General features: G+C 48.8%; 1 protein-coding gene across 7 annotated transcripts in view; it reads left to right on the top strand.

Moving 5' to 3' along the window:
• Positions 1-23,894, top strand: part of LOC139268787 (roquin-1-like) — a 395,945-nt gene that overhangs the window by 266,036 nt on the left and 106,015 nt on the right. For all 7 annotated transcript variants that reach the window (XM_070887480.1, XM_070887481.1, XM_070887482.1 and 4 more), the window contains 3 exons: positions 12,404-12,524; positions 18,293-18,532; positions 20,171-20,346. In XM_070887480.1, the coding sequence (XP_070743581.1) occupies positions 12,404-12,524; positions 18,293-18,532; positions 20,171-20,346 (537 nt within the window). The remainder of the gene's footprint in view (positions 1-12,403; positions 12,525-18,292; positions 18,533-20,170; positions 20,347-23,894) is intronic.

Raw genomic sequence — 23,894 nt, 5'->3', positions numbered from 1 at the left:
CACATAGCGCTCTGTGTAACACTGTTCAGTTCACACAGCTCCCCCTGTGTAACACACTGTTCAGTACACACAGCTCCATGTGTAACACATTGTTCAGTACACACAGCTCCCTGTGGAACACACTGTTCAGTACACACAGCTCCCTGTGTAACACACACTTCAGTACACACAGCTCCCTGTGTAACACACTGTTCAGTACATACATCTCCCTGTGTAACACACTGTTCAGTACACACAGCTCCCCCTGTGTAACACACTGTTCAGTAATCACAGCTCCCTGTGTAACACACTGTTCAGTAATCACAGATCCCTGTGTAACACATTGTTCAGTACACACAGCTCCCTGTGTAACACACTGTTCAGTACACACAGCCCCGCCCTGTGTAACACACTGTTCAGTACACACAGCTCCCTGTGTAACACACTGTTTAGTACACACAGCTCCCTGTGTAATACACTGTTCAGTACATTCAGCTGCCCCAGTGCAACACACTGTTCAGTACACAAAGCTCCCTCTGGAACACACTGTTCAGTACACACAGCTCTTTGTGTAACACACTGTTCAGTACACACAGCCCTCCCTGTGTAACACACTGTTCAGTATACACAGCCCTCCCTGTGTAACACACTGTTCAGTACACACAGCCCCCTGTTTAACACACTGTTCAGTACACACAGCTCCCTGTGTAACACACTGTTCAGTACACACAGCTTCCTGTGTAACACACTGTTCGGTACACACAGCTCCCTGTGTAATACACTGTTCAGAACACACAGCTCCCTGTGCAACACACTGTTCAATAGACACAGCTCCCTCTGTAACACACTGTTCAGTGCACACAGCTCCCCCTGTGCAACACAATGTTCAGTACACACAGCTCCCTGTGTAACACACTGTTCGGTACACACAGCTCCCTGTGTAATACACTTTTCAGTACACACAGCTCCCTGTGTGACACACTGTTCAGTACACACAGCTCCTCCTGTGCAACACACTGTTCAGTACACACAGCTACTCCTGTGTAACACACTGTTCAGTACACGCAGCTCCCTGTGTAATACACTGTTCAGTATATTCAGCTCAACTTGTGCAACACACTGTTCAGTGCACACAGCTCCCTGTGTAATACACTTTTCAGTCCACGCAGCTCCCCCTGTGCAACACACTGTTCAAAAGACACAGCTCCCCCTGTGCAACATACTGTTCAATAGACACAGCTCCCTCTGTAACACACTGTTCAGAACACACAGCTCCCCCTGTGCAACACAATGTTCAGTACACACAGCCCCCTCTGTAACACACGGTTCAGTACACACAGCTCCCCCTGTGTAACACACTGTTCAGTACACAGAGCCCCATGTGTAACACACTGTTCAGTATACACAGCTCCCTGTGTAACACACTGTTCAGTACACACAGCGCTCTGTGTAACACACTGTTCAGTAATCACAGCTCCTGTGTAACACACTGTTCAGTGCACACAGCTCCCTGTGTAACACACTGTTCAGTGCACACAGCTCCCCCTGTGTAACACACTGTTCAGTCCACACAGCCCCCTGTGTAACAAACTGTTTCAGTACACACAGCTCCCCATGTGTAACACACTGTTCAGTACACACAGCTCCCTGTGTAAAACACTGTTCAGTATACACAGCTCCCTGCGTAACACACTGTTCAGTACACACAGCCCCCTGTGTAACACACTGTTCAGTACACACAGCTCCCTGTATAACATACTGTTCAGTACACACAGCTCCCTGTGTAACACACTGTTCAGTACACACAGCTCCTTATGTAACACACTGTTCAGTACACACAGCTCCCTGTGTAACACACTGTGTAACACACTGTTCAGTACACACAGCTCCCTGTGGAACACACTGTTCAGTACACACAGCTCCCTGTGTAACACACACTTCAGTACACACAGCTCCCTGTGTAACACACTGTTCAGTACATACATCTCCCTGTGTAACACACTGTTCAGTACACACAGCTCCCCCTGTGTAACACACTGTTCATTAATCACAGCTCCCTGTGTAACACACTGTTCAGTAATCACAGATCCCTGTGTAACACATTGTTCAGTACACACAGCTCCCTGTGTAACACACTGTTCAGTACACACAGCCCCCGCCCTGTGTAACACACTGTTCAGTACACACAGCTCCCTGTGTAACACACTGTTCAGTACACACAGCTCCCTGTGTAATACACTGTTCAGTACATTCAGCTCCCCCTGTGCAACACACTGTTCAGTACACAAAGCTCCCTCTGGAACACACTGTTCAGTACACACAGCTCTTTGTGTAACACACTGTTCAGTACACACAGCCCTCCCTGTGTAACACACTGTTCAGTATACACAGCCCTCCCTGTGTAACACACTGTTCAGTACACACAGCCCCCTGTTTAACACACTGTTCAGTACACACAGCTCCCTGTGTAACACACTGTTCAGTACACACAGCTTCCTGTGTAACACACTGTTCGGTATACACAGCTCCCTGTGTAATACACTGTTCAGAACACACAGCTCCATGTGCAACACACTGTTCAATAGACACAGCTCCCTCTGTAACACACTGTTCAGTGCACACAGCTCCCCCTGTGCAACACAATGTTCAGTACACGCAGCTCCCTGTGTAATACACTGTTCAGTACATTCAGCTCCCTCTGTGCAACACACTGTTCAGAACACACAGCTCCCTGTGCAACACACTGTTCAGAACACACAGCTCCCTGTGCAACACACTGTTCAGTACACACAGCTCCCTGTGCAACACACTGTTCAGTGCACACAGCTCCCTGTGCAACACACTGTTCAGTACACACAGCTCCCTGTGTAACACACTGTTCAGTACACACAGATCCTCCTGTGCAACACACTGTTCAGTACACACAGCTACTCCTGTGTAACACACTGTTCAGTACACGCAGCTCCCTGTGTAATACACTGTTCAGTATATTCAGCTCAACTTGTGCAACACACTGTTCAGTGCACACAGCTCCCTGTGTAATACACTTTTCAGTCCACGCAGCTCCCCCTGTGCAACACACTGTTCTATAGACACAGCTCCCCCTGTGCAACATACTGTTCAATAGACACAGCTCCCTCTGTAACACACTGTTCAGAACACACAGCTCCCATGTGTAACACACTGTTCAGTACACAGAGCCCCCTGTGTAACACACTGTTCAGTATACACAGCTCCCTGTGTAACACACTGTTCAGTACACACAGCGCTCTGTGTAACACACTGTTCAGTAATCACAGCTCCTGTGTAACACACTGTTCAGTGCACACAGCTCCTTGTGTAACACACTGTTCAGTGCACACAGCTCCCCCTGTGTAACACACTGTTCAGTCCACACAGCCCCCTGTGTAACAAACTGTTCAGTACACACAGCTCCCCATGTGTAACACACTGTTCAGTACACACAGCTCCCTGTGTAAAACACTGTTCAGTATACACAGCTCCCTGTGTAACACACTGTTCAGTACACACAGCTCCCTGTGTAACACACTGTTCAGTACACACAGCTCCCCCTATGTAACTCACTGTTCAGTACACACAGCTCCTTATGTAACACACTGTTCAGTACACACAGCTCCCCCTATGTAACTCACTGTTCAGTATACACAGCCCCCTGTGTGACACACTGTTCAGTACACACAGCACCCTGTGTGACACACTGTTCAGTACACACAGCTCCCTATGCAACACACTGTTCAGTACACACAGCCCTCCCTGTGTAACACACTGTTCAGTACACATATCTCCCTGTGTAACACACTGTTCAGTACACACAGCTCCCTGTGTAACACACTGTTCAGTACACACAGCTCCCTGTGTAACACACTGTTCAGTACACACAGCTCCTTACGTAACACACTGTTCAGTACACACAGCTCCCTGTGTAATACACTGTTCAGTACACACAGCTCTTTGTGTAACACACTGTTCAGAACACACTGCTCTCTGTGTAACACACTCTTCAGTACACACAGCTCCCTATGTAACACACTGTTCAGTACACACAGCCCCCTGTGTAACACACTGTTCAGTACACACAGCTCCCTGTATAACATACTGTTCAGTACACACAGCTCCCTGTGTAACACACTGTTCAGTACACACAGCTCCTTATGTAACACACTGTTCAGTACACACAGCTCCCTGTGTAATACACTGTTCAGTACACACAGCTCTTTGTGTAACACACTGTTCAGAACACACTGCTCTCTGTGTAACATACTCTTCAGTACACACAGCTCCCTATGTAACACACTGTTCAGTACACACAGTCCTCCCTGTGTAACACACTGTTCAGTACACACGGTGCTCTGTGTAAAACACTGTTCAGTATACACAGCTCCCTGTGTAACACACTGTTCAGTACACACAGCTCACTGTGTAACATACTGTTCAGTACACACAGCTCCCTGTGTAACACACTGTTCAGTACACACAGCGCTCTGTGCAACACACTGTTCAGTAATCACAGCTCCTTTGTAACACACTGTTCAGTACACACAGCTCCCCCTATGTAACACACTGTTCAGTACACACAGCTCCCTGTGTAACACACTGTTCAGTACACACAGCTCCCTGTGTAACACACTGTTCAGTGCACACAGCTCCCTGTGTAACACACTGTTCAGTACACACAGCTCCCTGTGTAACACACTTTTCAGTACACACAGCTCTTTGTGTAACACACTGTTCAGTACACACAGCTCTCTGTAACACACTGTTCAGTACACACAGCTCCCTGTGTAACACACTGTTCAGTACACACAGCATTGTGTGTAACACACTGTTCAGTAATCACAGCTCCCTGTGTAACACACTGTTCAGTACACACAGCTCCCTGTGGAACACACTGTTCATTGCACACAGCTCCCTGTGTAACACACTGTTCAGTGCACTCAGCTCCCTGTGTAACACACTGTTCAGTACACAAAACTCCCCCTGTGTAACACACTGTTCAGTACACACAGCTGCCAGTGTAACACACTGTTCAGTACACACACCTGCCAGTGTAACACACTGTTCAGTACACACAGCTCCCTGTGTAACACGCTGTTCAGTACACACAACTCTCTGTGTAACGCAGTGTTCAGTGCACACAGCTCTCTGTGTAACACACTGTTCAGTACACACAGCTCCCCCTGTGTAACACACTGTTCAGTCCACACAGCCCCCTGTGTAACAAACTGTTCAGTACACACAGCTCCCTGTATAACATACTGTTCAGTACACACGGTGCTCTGTGTAACACACTGTTCAATACACACAGCTGCCAGTGTAACAAACTGTTCAGTACACACAGCTCCCTGTGTAAAACACTGTTCATTACACACAACTCCCTGTGTAACACACTGTTCAGTACACAGAGCTTCCTGTGTAACACACTGTTCAGTACACACAGCTCCCCCTATGTAACTCACTGTTCAGTGCACACAGCCCCCTGTGTGACACACTGTTCAGTACACACAGCACCCTGTGTAACACACTGTTCAGTACACACAGCCCCCTGTGTAACACACTGTTCAGTACACACAGCTCCCTGTGTAACATACTTGTTCAGTACACACAGCTCCCTGTGTAACACACTGTTCAGTACACACAGCTCCCTGTGTAACACACTGTTCAGTACACACAGCTCCTTGTGTAACACACTGTTCAGTACACACAGCTGCCAGTGTGACACACTGTTCAGTACACATAACGCTCTTGTAACACACTGTTCAGTACACACAGCTCCCTGTGTAACACACTGTTCAGTACACACAGCTCCCTGTGTAACACACTGTTCAGTACACACAGCTCCCCCTGTGTAACACACTGTTCAGTCCACACAGCCCCCTGTGTAACAAACTGTTCAGTACACACAGCCCCCTATGTAACACACTGTTCAGTACACACAGTCCTCCCTGTGTAACACACTGTTCAGTACACACAGCTCTTTGTGTAACACACTGTTCAGAACACACTGCTCTCTGTGTAACACATTCTTCAGTACACACAGCTCCCTATGTAACACACTGTTCAGTACACACAGTCCTCCCTGTGTAACACACTGTTCAGTACACACGGTGCTCTGTGTAAAACACTGTTCAGTATACACAGCTCCCTGTGTAACACACTGTTCAGTACACACAGCCCCCTGTGTAACACACTGTTCAGTACACACAGCTCTCTGTATAACATACTGTTCAGTACACATAGCTCCCCATGTGTAACACACTGTTCACTACACACAGCTCCCTGTGTAAAACACTGTTCAGTATTCACAACTCCCTGTGTAACACACTGTTCAGTACACACATCTCCCTGTGTAACACACTGTTCAGTACACACAGCTCCCTGTGTAACACACTGTTCAGTACACACAGCTCCCCCTATGTAACTCACTGTTCGGTACACACAGCCCCCTGTGTGACACACTGTTCAGTACACACAGCACCCTGTGTAACACACTGTTCAGTACACACAGCCCCTGTGTAACACACTTTTTAGTAAACACAGCTCCCTGTGTAACATACTGTTCAGTACACACAGCTCCCTGTGTAACACACTGTTCAGTACACACAGCTCCCTGTGTAACACACTGTTCAGTACACACAGCTCCTTATGTAACACACTGTTCAGTACACACAGCTGCCAGTGTAACACACTGTTCAGTACACATAACGCTCTTGTAACACACTGTTCAGTACACACAGCTCCCTGTGTAACACACTGTTCAGTACACACAGCTCCCTGTGTAACACACTGTTCAGTACACACAGCTCCCCCTGTGTAACACACTGTTCAGTCCACACAGCTCCCTGTGTAACATACTGTTCAGTACACACAGCTCCCTGTGTAACACACTGTTCAGTATACACAGCCCCCTGTGTGACACACTGTTCAATACACACAGCACCCTATGTAACACACTGTTCAATACACACAGCCCCCTGTGTAACTGACTGTTCAGTACACACAGCGCTCTGTGCAACACACTGTTCAGTAATCACAGCTCCTGTGTAACACACTGTTCAGTACACACAGCTCCCCCTATGTAACACACTGTTCAGTACACACAGCTCCCTGTGTAACACACTGTTCAGTGCACACAGCTCCCTGTGTAACACACTGTTCAGTACACACAGCTCCCTGTGTAACACACTTTTCAGTACACACAGCTCTTTGTGTAACACACTGTTCAGTACACACAGCTCTCTGTAACACACTGTTCAGTACACACAGCTCCCTGTGTAACACACTGTTCAGTACACACAGCATTCTGTGTAACACACTGTTCAGTAATCACAGCTCCTTTGTAACACACTGTTCAGTACACACAGCTCCCCCTATGTAACACACTGTTCAGTACACACAGCTCCCTGTGTAACACACTGTTCAGTACACACAGCTCCCTGTGTAACACACTGTTCAGTGCACACAGCTCCCTGTGTAACACACTGTTCAGTACACACAGCTCCCTGTGTAACACACTTTTCAGTACACACAGCTCTTTGTGTAACACACTGTTCAGTACACACAGCTCTCTGTAACACACTGTTCAGTACACACAGCTCCCTGTGTAACACACTGTTCAGTACACACAGCATTGTGTGTAACACACTGTTCAGTAATCACAGCTCCCTGTGTAACACACTGTTCAGTACACACAGCTCCCTGTGGAACACACTGTTCATTGCACACAGCTCCCCCTGTGTCACACACTGTTCAGTACACACAGCTCCCTGTGTGACACGCTGTTCAGTACACACAACTCTTTGTGTAACACACTGTTCAGTGCACTCAGCTCCCTGTGTAACACACTGTTCAGTACACAAAACTCCGCCTGTGTAACACACTGTTCAGTACACACAGCTCCCTGTGTAACACACTGTTCAGTACACACAGCTCCTTGTGTAACACACTGTTCAGTACACACGATGCCATGTGTAACACACTGTTCAGTACACACAGCTCCCTGTGTAACACACTGTTCAGTACACACAGCTCCCCCTGTGTAACACACTGTTCAGTACACACAGCTTTCTGTGTAACACAACGTTCAGTACACACAGCTGCCAGTGTAACACACTGTTTAGTACACACACCTGCCAGTTTAACACACTGTTCAGTACACACAACGCTCTTGTAACACACTGTTCAGTACACACAGCTCTCCCTGTGTAACACACTGTTCAGTACACACAGCTCCCTGTGTAACACGCTGTTCAGTACACACAACTCTCTGTGTAACGCACTATTCAGTGCACACAGCTCCCTGTGTAACACACTGTTCAGTACACACGATGCTCTGTGTAACACACTGTTCAGTACACACAGCTCCCTGTGTAACACACTGTTCAGTAATCACAGCTCCCCCTGTGTAACACTGTTCAGTACACACAGCTCCCCCTGTGTAACACACTGTTCAGTAATCACAGCTGCCTGTGTAACACACTGTTCAGTACACACAATTCCTTGTGTAACACACTGTTCAGTACACACAGTTCCCCTGTGTAACACACTGCTCAGTACACACAGTGTTATGTGTAACACATTGTTCAGTGCACACATCATCATCATCATCATTGGTGGTCCCTCGAACGAGGATGACTTGCTTCCACAAGAGTTCACAGATAATTCAATAAAGGCCTCGATGTTCCAGATCCCGAACTACATCCTGAAGGTTGGAAGATGCCTGTGTGAAATTTTGTTAACGTGGGGTGGCTGTTGCACACCAGCCACCACACGGGCTTGACAGAGCTAGGTCTTGGTCCAGTGGCAAGGATTAACCAAGACTTCTGGAGACCAGCTCTGCTGCACGGACCTAGTGCACACACATATCGCAGTGTGGGCTGGTCAGTGATGCCCCTGGGCCCTCGGCTCTTCTGGGCCCCGAACTCACGCCTCTCCTGGGCCCCGATCACGTTCCTATATAAACTCTTGCCGCTCCTTCGCCCCGACCTCGCTGCTCCTGCTGTATCTGCCCGCACTGCAGTCAGCTATCGCCCTCCTGCAGCAGCACGCGCTGCTCCCTGCAGTGGTATGCTGCCGCACGTTGCTCCCTCCAATGGCCCCAGCCTGCTGATGGTCTTGCAGGCCGGGACCGTGCCGATTTCCGGTCTGGGCAACCACACGCTGCTCCCTCAGTGTGTATCACACTGTTCAGTGCACACAGCTTTACCTGACTGGTACCAACAATAACGGGCTTCAGTTATATGGAGAGACTGGAGAAGCTGGGATTGTTCTCCTTGGAGCAGAGAAGATTAACGGGAAATTTAATAGGGGTGTTCAATGAGGGACTTTGACAGAGTAGATAAGGAGAATATTTCTACTCGCTGGAGGGTCGATAACCAAAGGGTACAGATTGAAGATAAATGTCAAAAAAGCCAGTGGCGGAGATGCAAATATTTTCACACAGTGAGTTGTTATGATCTGGATTGCACTGCCTGAAAGGACGGTGGGAACAGATTCAGAAATCACTTTCAAAAGGGGAATTTTTAAATACTTGAATAGGAAACATTTGCCGGTCTATGGGGAAAGTGGGTGGGACTAATTGGGTAATTCTTTCACAGAGCCGGCACAGGCACGATGGGTCGAATGGCCTCCTTCTGTGCGGTAAGATTCTCTGATTCTCTAATTCTATGTTTGTTCCACCCACATTCCTGAAATCGCTGACACTTACTTTGTGGGGTCGGGGGCGGGGTGGAGGGTGGGGGGAGGGAGGGAGGGGCTGGAGTTTGCACAGTTCCTCGCAGCCCTTCACAGCCTCCCCAGAGTTGCCGTTCTTTTGCCATGAGTCTAGATTGTAAAACATAGAATCATAGGACACTACAGCACGGAAGGACGCCATTTCGGCCCATCGTGTCCGTGCCAGCCAACAAAGAGCTACCCAGCCTTATCCCACTTGCCAGCACTAGGTCCGTAGCCCTGTAGGTTACGGCACTTCAAGTGCATATCCAAGTACTTTTTAAACATGGTGAGGGTTTCTGCCTCTACCACCCTTTCAGGCAGTGAGTTCCAGACCCCAACCATCCTGTGGGTGCAGAAATTTCCCCTCAAATCCCCTCTAAGCTTCCGATCAATTATCTTAAATCTATGCCCCCTGGTTGTTGACCCCTCTGCAAAGGGAAATAGGTCCTTCCTATCCACTCTATCCAGGCCCCTCATAATTGTATACACCTGTAATGTCAAGAAGGAGGGGATGAAGCTAGGCTGATCCTGTCCCCCAGCCGCAGACCGGAGGCGCGCACGGTCACATGCACACACGTCACTGGGCAGCTGGGACCCTGACCGACTGCTCTTTCCTTTGCTGGACAAAGGTTTCTGGAGCCAATTGTAAGCCCCCAACTAGTACTCTGCAGAGATCAGTTAACTCGGAACCGACCGGAAACTGGCCTGCGACCTTCAAGTCTGCATTGGCTCATTGCCACACCACATGGAGCAGCGACCCTCACACCAGCTCTTTCGATAAGAGTAAGAACGTCAAGAGCACAAAAGAAAGCTAGGTCTTGCATTTTTATCTGGAGCATTTCACAACCTCAGGACATCCCAAAGCGCTTTACAGCCAATAAAGAACTTTTGAAGTGTTTTAATGCAGCCAATTTGCGCACAGCACGCCACAAACAGCAATGTGATAAATGGCCAGATAATCTATTTTAATGATGTTGGTTGAAAGATACATATTGGCCAGGGCACCGGGAATAACTCCCCTGCTTTTCTTCGAAATAGTGCCATAGGATCTTTTACATCCATCTGAGAGAGCAGACGGGGCCTCGGTTTAATGTCTGATCTGAAAGACGACACCTCCGACAGTGCAGCACAGATGGAATATAATGTGGGAAAATGTGAGGTTATCCACTTTGGCAGAAATAATAGAAAAGCAAATTATAATTTAAATGGAGAAAAATTGCAAAGTGCTGCAGTATAGAGGACCCTGGGGGTCCTTGTGCATGAAACACAAAAAGTTAGTATGCAGGTACAGCAAGTAATCAGGAAGGCAAATGGAATGTTGGCCTTTATTGCAAGGGGGATAGAGTATAAAAGCAGAGAAGTCCTGCTACAACTGTGCAGGGTATTGGTGAGGCCACACCTAGAGTACTGTGTACAGTTTTGGTCTCCGTATTTAAGGAAGGATATACTTGCATTGGAGGCATTTCAGAGAAGGTTCACTAGGTTGATTTCGGAGATGATGTGGTTGACTTATGAAGATAGGTTGAGTAGGTTGGGACTATACACATTAGAGTTCAGAAGAATGAGAGGTGATCTGATTGAAACTTATAAGATAATGAGGGGGCTCGACAAGGTGAATGCAGAGAGGGTATTTCCACTCATAGGGGAAACTAAAACTAGGGGACATAGTCTCAGAATAAGGGGCTGCCTATTTAAAACTGAGATGAGAAATTTCTTCTCTGATGGTTGTAAATCTGTGGAATTCTCTGCCCCAGAGAGCTGTGGCGGCTGGGTCATTGAATATATTTAAGGCGGAGATAGACAGATTTTTGAGTGATAAGGGATTGAAGGGTTATGGGAAGCGGGCGGGGAAGTGGCGCTGAGTCCATGATCAGATCAGCCATGATCGTATTGAATGGAGGAGCAGGCTCGAGGGGCCAAATGGCCGACTCCTGCTCCTATCTTATGTTCTTATGAAGCACTTGAACCCACGACCTTCTGACTCAGAGGCGAGAATGCAACCCACTGAGCCACTGGTCAAAACAGAGACCAACTCAAACTGAAGTAGTCCCACCTGACCACAGTGTCAGCTGTGGCTCAGTGGGCAGCACTCTCACCTCTGAGTCAGAAGGTTGTGGGTTCAAGTCCCACTCCAGGGACTTGAGCACAAAAAATCTAAGCTGACACTCCAGTGCAGTCTTTCGGATGTGACATTAAACCGAGACCCCGTCTGCTCTCTCAAGTGGACGTAAAAGATCCCATGGCACTATGTCCTGGCCAATATTTATCCCTCAATCAACATAACAAAAACAGATTATCTGGTCATTATCACATTGCTGTTTGTGGGAGCTTGTGTGCAAGTTGGCTGCCGCGTTTCCCACATTACAACAGTGACTACACTCCAAAAGTACTTCATTGGCTGTAAAGTGCATTGAGACGTCCTGAGGTCATGAAAGACGCTATATAATAAGATTTCTTTTATAACATTATAAAATTGATTGTCCTAATGGAGGCCTCAGCCAATAAGATCAGCCCAGGTGTTAGTTAGCAGTGTAGTACATTAATATATTATATTCTCCTTATGTGAACATGGCTAAAGTTCTATAATATATTATGTTGTATTAATTTATTATGAAATATTATTCTAGTATATTCTTGTCGCAGTGTTAATTATATACGGTTAACGGCTGGTTTTTGCTGTGATTGTGTGCAGATTCCAGAACCGCAGTCTGTCACCCTGTGTACTGGAGCGGAAAATACCAAACACTATGAGGAGGCAAAGAAATGTGTGGAGGAGCTGGCACTATACCTCAAACCACTCAGCAGCACCAGAGGTACCATCAGGGACATTCCCACTGAATGCTAATAGAGTCATGTATTTATTGGCAGCATTTTTTGGGAGTGGGTTACAGGCTGGAACCTCACTGAGCACTCCAGGCAGTTTATATATAGAATAATAGATACCCGGGAGCGTGTTACAGGCTGGAATCTAATCGTGGGGTTCAGGAGGTTTTATATATAGAATGACAGATACCGGCAGTGAGTTGCAGGCTGGAATCTAATCGAGGGGTTCGGGGGGGTTTATATATAGAATAACAGATACCCAGGAGTGAGTTACAGGCTGGAATCTAATCGAGGGGTTCAGGGGGTTTATATATAGAATAACGGATACCCGGGAGTGAGTTACAGGCTGGAATCTAATCAAGGTGTTCGGATGGTTTATATATAGAATAACAGATACCCAGGAGTGAGTTACAGGCTGGAATCTAATCAAGGGGTTCGGATGGTTTATATATAGAATAACAGATACCCAGGAGTGAGTTACAGGCTGGAATCTAATCAAGGGGTTCGGATGGTTTATATATAGAATAACAGATACCCGGGAGTGAGTTACAGGCTGGAATCTAATCGAGGGGTTCAGGGGGTTTATATATAGAATAACAGATACCCAGGAGTGAGTTGCAGGCTGGAATCTAATCAAGGGGTTCGGATGGTTTATATATAGAATAACAGATACCCGGGAGTGAGTTGCAGGCTGGAATCTAATCGAGGGGTTCAGGGGGTTTATATATAGAATAACAGATACCCAGGAGTGAGTTGCAGGCTGGAATCTAATCGAGGGGTTCGGATGGTTTATATATAGAATAACAGATACCCAGGAGTGAGTTACAGGCTGGAATCTAATCAAGGGGTTCGGATGGTTTATATATAGAATAACAGATACCCGGGAGTGAGTTACAGGCTGGAATCTAATCGAGGGGTTTCAGGGGGTTTATATATAGAATAACAGATACCCAGGAGTGAGTTGCAGGCTGGAATCTAATCGAGGGGTTCGGATGGTTTATATATAGAATAACAGATACCCGGGAGTGAGTTGCAGGCTGGAATCTAATCAAGGGGTTCGGATGGTTTATATATAGAATAACAGATACCCGGGAGTGAGTTGCAGGCTGGAATCTGATTATGGTGTGGAGTAGTCCTACACCCAGTGATGTTAGCAGAACAATATTTGTACCATCCATCATTCTGTCATGACTGCCTGCTTTATCAGGAAATAACCTACAAGAGGTAGCGTGGAATCTGTGCACAATGCACGTCATGACTGCCTAACTGCAATAATAACAACCTACCCTGTCATCTGTGAAATCCAATGAGTTACGCCTTTTATAGAAGGTTTCGGACCCTGGAGGTGTCGGGAAACCACTTCCTGGTATAGTTTGGGCTTTTCCCCAACACCTTTCCTTATGTTGCTGTTTAACTTCAGTTTCCATGTGCAGCTTGAGTCTCTTGTGTACAAAAACCTGTGCCTTTATTCCCTGAGCTGGGTGTTACTTTACCCAGGGCTCTGAATCACCGCCCGTTACTTACTGGAGGACACGGGGTGCCCACTGGCTTCTCCTTCCATTTCACAATGATGCCATGCTGCCGGACGACTGTGCACTGGCTAAACTGCTGCTCTAGACTTATTTGGAGATAAAATTATTTACACACGCAGGATGGCAAAATACTAAGGGGTTGAAATCTGGTCCCACTGAATTGAGGCGGTGTCACAGGCTGAGCGCTGATTCGAACTCCAGGCGGTAGGTGCCGCCTCAAACTGTGCAAAATTCAGTTTTGCCACCCAAAGATGAGAGAGCAGCGCTAAAAGTGGCTGTGCACACTCGTCCTCGGGCGCCAACGGAGCGGCATCTCAGGAGGCCCACCGAAGCATGGTAGGCTACCGGCATGCCAGATGAATAAAATGAAGAAGAAAAAGTTTCCCTCACCCACACTTCCCCACTGGTCCCATTAATACATAAATACTTTAAAAAAATAAACATAACCACTTGCCTTGATCCCTGGACACTCCTGCCCTGGGACCCTCGATGTCCCACCACCTTTCCCAGGCTGTATGGACGCCTGTCGGTAAGGCCACCGTATTCACCGAATATCGCAGTGGCGGCGGAAAGGGGCGTTGCACGCTGGATGATGTCACCGCGTGGGTGGTGGCCGAGCGCGCAGCGATACTTCTTGGCGCCGCCCCCACTACCCGACTAAATTTACTGTGAGCCCAGGAACCCAGTTGCCACTGACGGTAACGACTCAGCCGCCCGTTAGCCGCCCCTCTGCAGCGGTAATGGGCGGCGTTAGAAACGGGATTTCGACCCCGAACAGTGGAATAGTCAAACTTGCATTCGCTAGCAACTGGGTTTAAAAACAAAAAATGCTCTTGGGCAGGAAAATTCCATTTGGGAAACCCATTTGTGGTAATAATCAGTGAAGATGAGAATTGGTATAAAGGCTTGTGTAAAGGCCAGCTGAAAACAGCAATAGAAAAATTGCAGAAATGCACTTACCTTGGCTTTACTCTGTCCTGTAATAAAGCTCTATGCTTACCAGTGCCTCGCAATCTGGGCGTCCAATTCGCGCGGAGTTGTAATTCAGAATATTGCCTGGTGCCACAGTTGCCCTTTCTGGGGCCAGTAACCCGGTCGAAACGTTTCAAGGACACCCTCAAAGCCTCCCTGATAAAATGCAACATCCCCACCGACACCTGGGGGTCCCTGGCCCAAGACCGCCCTCAGTGGAGGAGGTGCATCCGGGAGGACGCTGAGCAGCGCAAGTCTCATCGCCGAGAGCATGCAGAAACCAAGCGCAGGCAGCGGAAAGAGCGTGCGGCAAACCAGTCCCACCCTCCCTTACCCTCAAAAACTATCTGATCCACCAGTGACGGACTGTGGTTCTCATATTGGACTGAGAACTCACTTTTAGAGTGGAAGCAAGTCTTCCTGGATTCCGAGGGATACCTATGATGGATGATGAGTAGGTTCCCAATCGGTTGAATGGCGTCAGGTATTCAGACCCTGCCCGGGTCCTGCACCGTATCCAACAAGCACCTGAGCAGTACTCCAGCCGTGTGGCGTCTGCTTATAGCAGGCGATGAAGGGTAGTCCTAATGGAAAAAATAAATCCCTGTGCCATCTACGGAACCCCGGCATGGAACCCGTTCCTTTCCCGCACAACACAGAATGCTGCCAGTGTGGAATAGGAAGCTATTTACTGACCCAGAATGACATTCCATGTAGCGGGCCCATCACGTGCAAAATGCGCTGGGAAGATATTCGAATGTGCTGATCGGGCGTATGCGGCGGCTGAACGGTGCCATCATTGTCTCTGACAGCAGATCCCTGAAGATCATTTCTTGCAGAATTCATACTGCTTCTTAGGCATCTAGGCAAGGCAAGGGAATACACATTGAACGGTCGGACACTGAGAAGTGTAGAGGACCTTGGAGTGCATGTCCACAGATCCCTGAATGAAGCAGGCCAGGTAGATAAGGCGGTTAAGAAGGCATACGGAATACTTGCCTTTATTAGCCGAGGCATGGAATACAAGAGCAGGGAGGTTATGCTTCAACTGTAGATGTAAAGTAATTGGTGGAAGGTTTCGAGGGGAGATGAGGAAACAATTCTTCACCCAGAGGGTGGTGGGGGTCTGGAGCTCTCTGCCTGAAAGGGTGGTAGAGGCAGAAACCCCCACCACATTTAAAAAGTACTTGGATGTGCACTTAAAAGTGCCGTAACCCACAGGGCTACGGACCCAGAGCTGGAAAGTGGGGTTAGGCTGGGTAGCTCTTTGTCGGCCGGCGCGGACACAATGGGCCGAATGGCCTCCTTCCGTGCTGTAAATTTCTGAGATTCTACAGAAGACTGAGAACGACGTGAAAGGGCCCTGGTTGTCAGGGTCGTCTCCTTGTGGATAATCTTTTACCGAGCAGTGTCTGAGCTGGCTCGTGTCACAGTGTACAATGAGCTTTGGAACTCTGACTCCTCCTGGTGGTGTTCGAATCCCACCATGGCCACACCACTCCCTATCTCTGTAACCTCCTACAGCCCCACAACTCTCCGAGATCTTTGCACTCCTCCAATTCTGGCCTCTTTTCCACACCCCACTTCCTTCACCCCACCATTGGCAGCCGTGGTTTGAGCTGCCCAGGCGCTCAGCTCTGGAATTCCCTTACTAACACTCTCTGCCTCTCAGCCTGTCTCTCCTCCTAGCCACTCCTTAAGACCTACCTTTTGAACAAGCTTTTTGGTCATCTACCGTACTATCGCCTCCTTTGGCTCTGTGACAGTGTTTGTCTGATTCCTCCTGCAGAGCGCCTTCAGACGTTTTACTATGTTAAAGGCGCTATATAAATGTAATTTGTTGTTCACACAGACCCATAGTCTGGCTGGTTCTTAACAGCCAATGACCGAGGGAATGACGTAGATAGGTGGCTGTCCCCAAGGTGAATTGACAGAAGTAGCAGTGCGGACAACAGGCACAACACAGCCTGAAACAGGGCGGGTCCATTTGGAGCAGAAATCCCAGTGCCCGAGTTGATGAGCATGCAGCCAGACCGAGAATGGAAATCCCACACAGCAACACGGCTGGCTGGTGCCATTGTTAAATTGGATTTACCCTTAACTAGTTAAAATCATGCAGCAGGGCAACAGAAGATCTTGTTCCTGCCACAGCATGCTTCACAGTGACTGCCAGTGACTCTGGGAACTTAACGTTCTGCTTTAGGGTATGTTTCAGGGTCTCGGGTGAGAATCTGTTCGGGCGTTACGCTGTGGGATTTCGCCACGGGTGTGGGGTCTCATTGGGACGGGGGGTCTGGGTGTGGGACGGGGGGTCTGGGTGTGGGACGGGGGGTCTGGATGTGGGACGGGGGGTTCTCCGTGTGGGACGGGGGGTTCTCCGTGTGGGACGGGGGGTTCTCCGTGTGGGACACGGGGTGGGCGGGTCTACGTGTGGGACGAGGGGGGTCTGCGTGTGGGACGGGGGAGGGGTCTGGGTGTGGGACCGGGGGGGGGGGGGGTCTGGGTGTGGGACAGGGGGGTCTGGGTGTGGGACGGGGGGGGGTCTGGGTGTGGGACGGGGACGGGGGGGGTCTGGGTGTGGGACGCAGGATCTCGATGTGAGACACGGGGTGTGGGACGGGGGGGATCTGGGTGTGGGACGGGGGGGGGGGGTCTGGGTGTGGGACGGGGGGGGGGGTGTCTGGGTGTAGGACGGGGGGGGTGGTCTGGGTATGGGACGGGGGGGGTCTCGGTGTGGGACAGAGGGTCTCTGTGTGGGACGTGGGGTCTGGGTTTGGGACACGAGGTCTGGGTGTGGGACGGGGAAGGGCCTGGGTATGGGACAGGGGGGTCTGGGTTTGAGGCGGAGGGTCGGGTCTGGGTGTGGGACGGGGGGGGGGGGGGGGTTCTGGGTGTGGGACGGGGGGTGGGTCCCGGTGTGGGACGGGGGATCCCGGTGTGGGACGGGGGGTCCCGGTGTGGAACATGGGGTGTGGGACTCGGGGTCTCGGTGTGGAATGTGTGATTCCCTGTTCTGACATGTCTCTGTGAAGACCCGCTCTGGGATGTAGGATTCCGCTTCTTGCACTGTGCAGAATTGCAGGATGCCAGACTTTGCTCTGTGGAAGCTGGCCGACTCCCGTTGCCCGTCCGAGTTTGGACTCTGTATCCCTGACTGTGGGCGAGGGCCGGTTGGAGGCTCGGTCCGGCACGGTATAGTTACGACGCCCTGCTGTCTCGGGCTCTGTGTTGAGCTATGTTGTGTTGTGTTGCAGGTGTGGTGCTCAGCAGTGCGGCGCAGAGTGTGTTGAGCAGACCCATGCAGAGGAAGTTGGTTACACTGGTACACTGTCAGTTGGTGGAGGAGGAAGGCCGGATCCGGGCGATGCGAGCTGCCCGCTCGCTGGGGGAGAGGACTGTCACCGAGCTCATCCTTCAGCATCAGAACCCACAGCAACTTTCATCCAATCTCTGGGCAGCTGTCAGAGCCAGGGGCTGCCAGTTTCTCGGACCAGGTGAATATTCGGGAAGTTTTGCGATGCCAACAATGCTGGGGAATGGAACGCTTTCTGCTGTGACCCATCAAACACCCCCTGGATTAGATACAGAGTAAAACTCCCTCTGCACTATCCCATCAAACACTCCCAGGGCAGGTACAGCACGGGTTAGACACAGAGTAAAACTCCCTCTACACTGTCCCATCAAACACTCCCAGGACAGGTACAGCACGGGTTAGATACAGAGTAAAGCTCCCTCTACACTGTCCCATTAAACACTCCCAGGGCAGGTGCAGCACGGGTTAGATACAGTGTAAAGCTCCCTCTACACTGTCCCATCAAACACTCCCAGGGCAGGTGCAGCACGGGTTAGATACAGAGTAAAGCTCCCTCGATATTGCCCCAACAGTGTGCCTTAGCCCAAGATCGAAAGAGCATCAATGTCAGAGACATTATTTAAAAGCATCATTCTCCCTTTCCACTCTGCAATTAAACAGCATTTCATTTTTTGTAAATCTTCCTCTTTGGCTCCTTGCCTGCTCACCCAAGTGATCTGGGAAGTGGGCAGAGTGGAACAAACTGTATCACTGAGGGTGTGTAAATGTAAACTAAATGATTAGGATAGGATCGGAGAAACTGTAGGATGGGGCAGGATCGGAAAAACTGGGTTGGGGTGGGATTGGGGAAACTGGGATGGGGTGGGATTGGGGAAACTGGGATGGGATGGGGTTGGGGAAACTGGAATGGGGTGGTATTGGAGAATCTGGGATGGATGGGATTGGAGAAACTGGGATGGTGCTGAATCGGAGATACTGGATGGGGTGTGATTGGGGAAACTGGGATGGGGTGGGATTGGGGAAACTGGGATGGGTGTGATCGGAAAAACTGGGATGGAGTGGGATTGGGGAAACTGGGATGGATTGTGATTGGGGAAACTGGGATGGGTTGTGATTGGGGAAACTGGGATGGGTTGTGATTGGGGAAACTGGGATGGGTGGGATTGGGAAACTGGGATAGGGTGTGATTGGAGAATCTGGGATGGGTGGGATTAGGAAACTGGGATGGAGCTGGATGGGAGATACTGGGATAGAGTGTGATTGGGGAAACTGGGATGGGTGGGATTGGGGAAACTGGGATGGGGTTGGATGGGAGATACTGGGATAGAGTGTGATTGGGGAAACTGGGATGGGGTGGGATTGGGGAAACTGGGATGGGGTGGGATTGTGGAAACTGGGTTGGGGTATGATTGGGGAAACTGGGATATGGGGTGTGATTGGGGAAACTGGGATGGGGTGTGATCGGGGAAACTGGGATGGGGTGTGATTGGGGAAACTGGGATGGGGTGGGATTGGGGAAACTGGGATGGGGCGTGATTGGGGAATCTGGGATGGGTGGGATCGGGGAAACTGGGATGGGGTGAGATCGGGGAAACTGGGATGGGGTGGGATCGGGGAAACTGGGATGGGGTGGGATTGGGGAAACTGGGATGGGGCTAGATGGGAGATACTGGGATGGGGTGGGATTGGGGAAGGTGGGATTGGGGAAACTGTAGGATGAAGAAACTACGCTGAGGATAGGATGGGAAGTGGTGAGAGATCAGTAGGATGGAGAGTGGTTGATCGATGCCACCTTTAATTAGTGATCTCTCGCCCTCAGCAATGCAGGAAGAAGCCCTGAAACTGGTCCTACTTGCACTGGAAGATGGCTCTGCACTCTCCAGAAAAGTCTTGGTGCTGTTTGTGGTACAGAGACTGGAGCCCCGATTTCCCCAAGCCTCGAAGACCAGCATCGGGCACGTGGTGCAGCTCCTGTACCGCGCCTCCTGTTTCAAAGTAAGTTCAGGACATCTTTGGCTCCAGTTGCAAAGTACAGACTGAATGTCACTGATTACATTTAAGGACATCTTCCACGTTAAGTTATTAATTTGATGCATATTATTGACTTGGACATATAAAAGGAGCATAATTTCAAAGTTTGCAAATCTCAGAAATGTTGTATTTTCATCATCATAGACGGTCCCTCGAACGAGGATGACTTGCTTCCACATGAGTTCACAGATGTTTCAATGAAGGACCCGATGTTCCAGTCCTGAACTCCAAATTGAGGGGGTGAAAGATGCCTGTGGACTTTTTTAACGTGTGGTGGCCATTGCACATCAGTCACCACAAGGGTTGACAGAGCTCAGCCTTTATCCAGTGGCAAGGGTTAACCAGGACGACTGGAGACCTGCTCTGCTGCACGGACCTAGTGCGCACACATGTCGCAGTGTGGGCAGGCCCATGCTGCCCCTGGGCCCTCGGCTCTTCTGGGCCCAGTACCCTCATTCGCCGCACCTCCGCCACAAACATTTGCCGCAACTCCGCCACGATCCCTCACCGCTCTACCTCACCATTACCTCCCTCGACCCCTCCGCTGCCTCTGATTTGTCATGCTGCTTGTCCGACATCCAGTATTGGTTGAGCAGAAATTCCCTCCAATTAAATACTGCGACGACCAAAGCCATTGTCTTCGGTCCCCACCACAAACTCTGTCCCTAGCCAGTGACTCCATCCACCTCCTTGGCCATTGTGTGAGGCTGAACCAAACCGTTCGCAACCTAGACATCCTACTTGAGCATGAGCAGGCATTCTGAACCCATAACTGCTCCATTACCAAGACCACTTACCGCCATCTCCGTAACATCGCCCAAGTCCAATCCTGTCTCAGCCCATCTGCTGCTAAAACCTTCATCCATTTTGTTACCTCTAGACTGGACTATGCCAATGCTCTCCTGGCCAGCATCCCATCTTCCACCCTCCATAAACTTGAGCTCATCCAAAACTCTGCTGCCTGTATCCTAACTCGCACCAAGTCCTGTTCACCCATCACCCCTATGTTCACTGACCTAGTTTGGCTCCCGGTCCAGCAACACCTCGATTTTAAAATTGTCAAACCTTGTGTTCAAATCCCTCCATTGTCTCGCCCCTCCCTATCTCTGTAACCTCCTCCAGCCCTACAACCCTCCGAGATCTCTGCACTTCTCCAATTTTGGCCTCATGCGCACCCTCAATTTTCATTGCTTCTCCACCGGTGGCCGTGCCTTCAGCTGCCTGAGCCCTAAGCTCTGGAATGCCCTCCCTAAACCTGACCACCTCTCTACCTCTCCTCCTTTAAGACATTCCTTAAAACCTACCTCTTTGACCAAGCTTTTGGTCACCTGTCCTAATATCTCCTTATGTGGCTGGTGTCAATATTTAACTGATAACGCTCCTGTGAAGCGTCCTGGGAATCTTTACTATGTTAAAGATGCTATTTTAAATGCAAGCTGTTGTAGTAAACAGTGAGAAGGATCAGAGCAGACTGCAGGAGGGCATAGAGAGACTGGAGAGACAATGTGGCCGACTAGTGGGTGCCCTGAGGATTGGGAAATTGTTAAAAGCCAGCAAAGAATGACTAAAAAAATGATAAAGAGAGGGAAGATAGATTATGAAAGTAAACTAGTACGAAATATAAAAACAGACAGTAAGAGTTTCTACAGGTACATAAAAAGAAAAAGAGTGGCAAAAGTAAATGTCGGTCCCCTAGAAGATGAGACTGGGGAATTAATAATGGAGAACAGGGAAATGGCAGAGACATTCAACAAATATTTTGTATCGGTCTTCACGGTAGAAGATACTAAAAACATTCCAATAGTGGATAATCAAGGGGCTGTCGGTAGGGAGGAACTTAAAACAATCACTATCACTAAAGAAGTAGTACTCAGTAAAATAATGGGACTAAAGGCAGACAAGTCCCTTGGACCCGATGGCTTACTTCCTAGGGTCTTAAGAGAAGTAGCTGAAGAGACAGTGGATGCATTGGTTGTAATTTACCAAAATTCCCAGGATTCTGGGGCAGTCCCAACAGATTGGAAAATGCTGGAGTCCATTATTAAGGATGCTGTAGCAGGACATTTGGAAAAGCATGACTCAGTCAAGCAGAGTCAGCATGGTTTTATGAAAAGGAAATCGTGTTTGATAAATTTGCTGGAGTTCTTTGAGGATGTAATGAGCAGAGTAGATAAGGGAGAACCAGTGGATGTGGTGTATTTGGATTTCCAGAAGGCATTCGATAAGGTGCCACATAAGAGATTGCTGTACACAATAAAAAAGTTCACGGGGTTGGGGGTAATATATTAGCATGGATAGAGGATTGGTTAACGAACAGAGTGTCGGGATAAATGGGTCCTTTTCCGGTTAGTAAACAGTGACTAGTGGGGTGCCACAGGGATCAGTGCTGGGTCCACAACTATTTACAATCTATATTAATGACTTGGATGAAGGGACCGAGTGTACTGTAGCCAAATTTGCTGATGATACAAAGGTGGGTGGGAAAGTAAATTGTGAGGAGGACACAAATAATCTGCAAAGGGATATAGACAGGCTAAGTGAGTGGGCAAAAATTTGGCAGATGGAGTATAATGTGAGGTTATCCACTTTGGCAGAAATAATAGAAAAGCAAATTATAATTTAAATGGATAAAAATTACAAAGTGCTGCAGTACAGAGGGACCTGGGGGTGCTTGTGCATGAAACACAAAAAGTGAGTACGCAAGTACATCAAGTAATCAGGAAGGCAAATGGAATGTTGGCCTTTATTGCAAGGGGGATAGAGTATAAAAGCAGAGAAGTCCTGCTACAATTGTACAGGGTATTGGTGAGGCCACACCTGGAGTACTGCATATAGTTTTGGTTTCCGTATTTAAGGAAGGATATACTTGCACTGTTCAGCGAAGGTTCACTCGGTTGATTCCGGAGATGAGGGGGTTGACTTATGAAGATAGGTTGAGTAGGTTGGGCCTATACATATTGGAGTTCAGAAGAATGAGAGGTGATCTTATTGAAACTTATAAGATAATGAGGGACTCGACAATGTGAATGCAGAGTATATTTCCACTCATAGGGAAAACTAAAATTAGAGGGCATAGTCTCAGAAGAAGGGGCCGCCATTTAAAACTGAGATGAGGAGGAATTTCTTCTCTGAGGGTTGTAAATCTGTGGAATTCTCTGCCCCAGAGAGCTATGGAGGCTGGGTCATTGAATATATTTAAGGCGGAGATAGACAGATTTTTGAGCGTGAAGGGAGTAAAGGGTCATGTGGAGCAGGCAGGGAAGTGGAGCTGAGTCCATGATCAGATCAGCCATGTTCTTATTGAATGGCGGAGCAGGCTCGAGGGACCAATGGCCGACTCCTGCTACGATTTTTTATGTTCTTATGTGAAATGGGCAATCACATGGCATGGAAATTAATGCAGATAAATGTGAAGTGATGCATTTTGGTAGAAAGAATGAGGAGAGGCAATGTAAAATAAATGGTGCAATTTTAAAGCAGGTGCAGGAGCAGGGAGATTTGGGGCAGTATGC

The sequence above is a fragment of the Pristiophorus japonicus genome, chromosome 8, assembly GCF_044704955.1.
Source record: "Pristiophorus japonicus isolate sPriJap1 chromosome 8, sPriJap1.hap1, whole genome shotgun sequence".
NCBI classification, from domain to species: domain Eukaryota; kingdom Metazoa; phylum Chordata; class Chondrichthyes; family Pristiophoridae; genus Pristiophorus; species Pristiophorus japonicus.
This window is presented reverse-complemented; position numbering and strand designations above follow the sequence as displayed.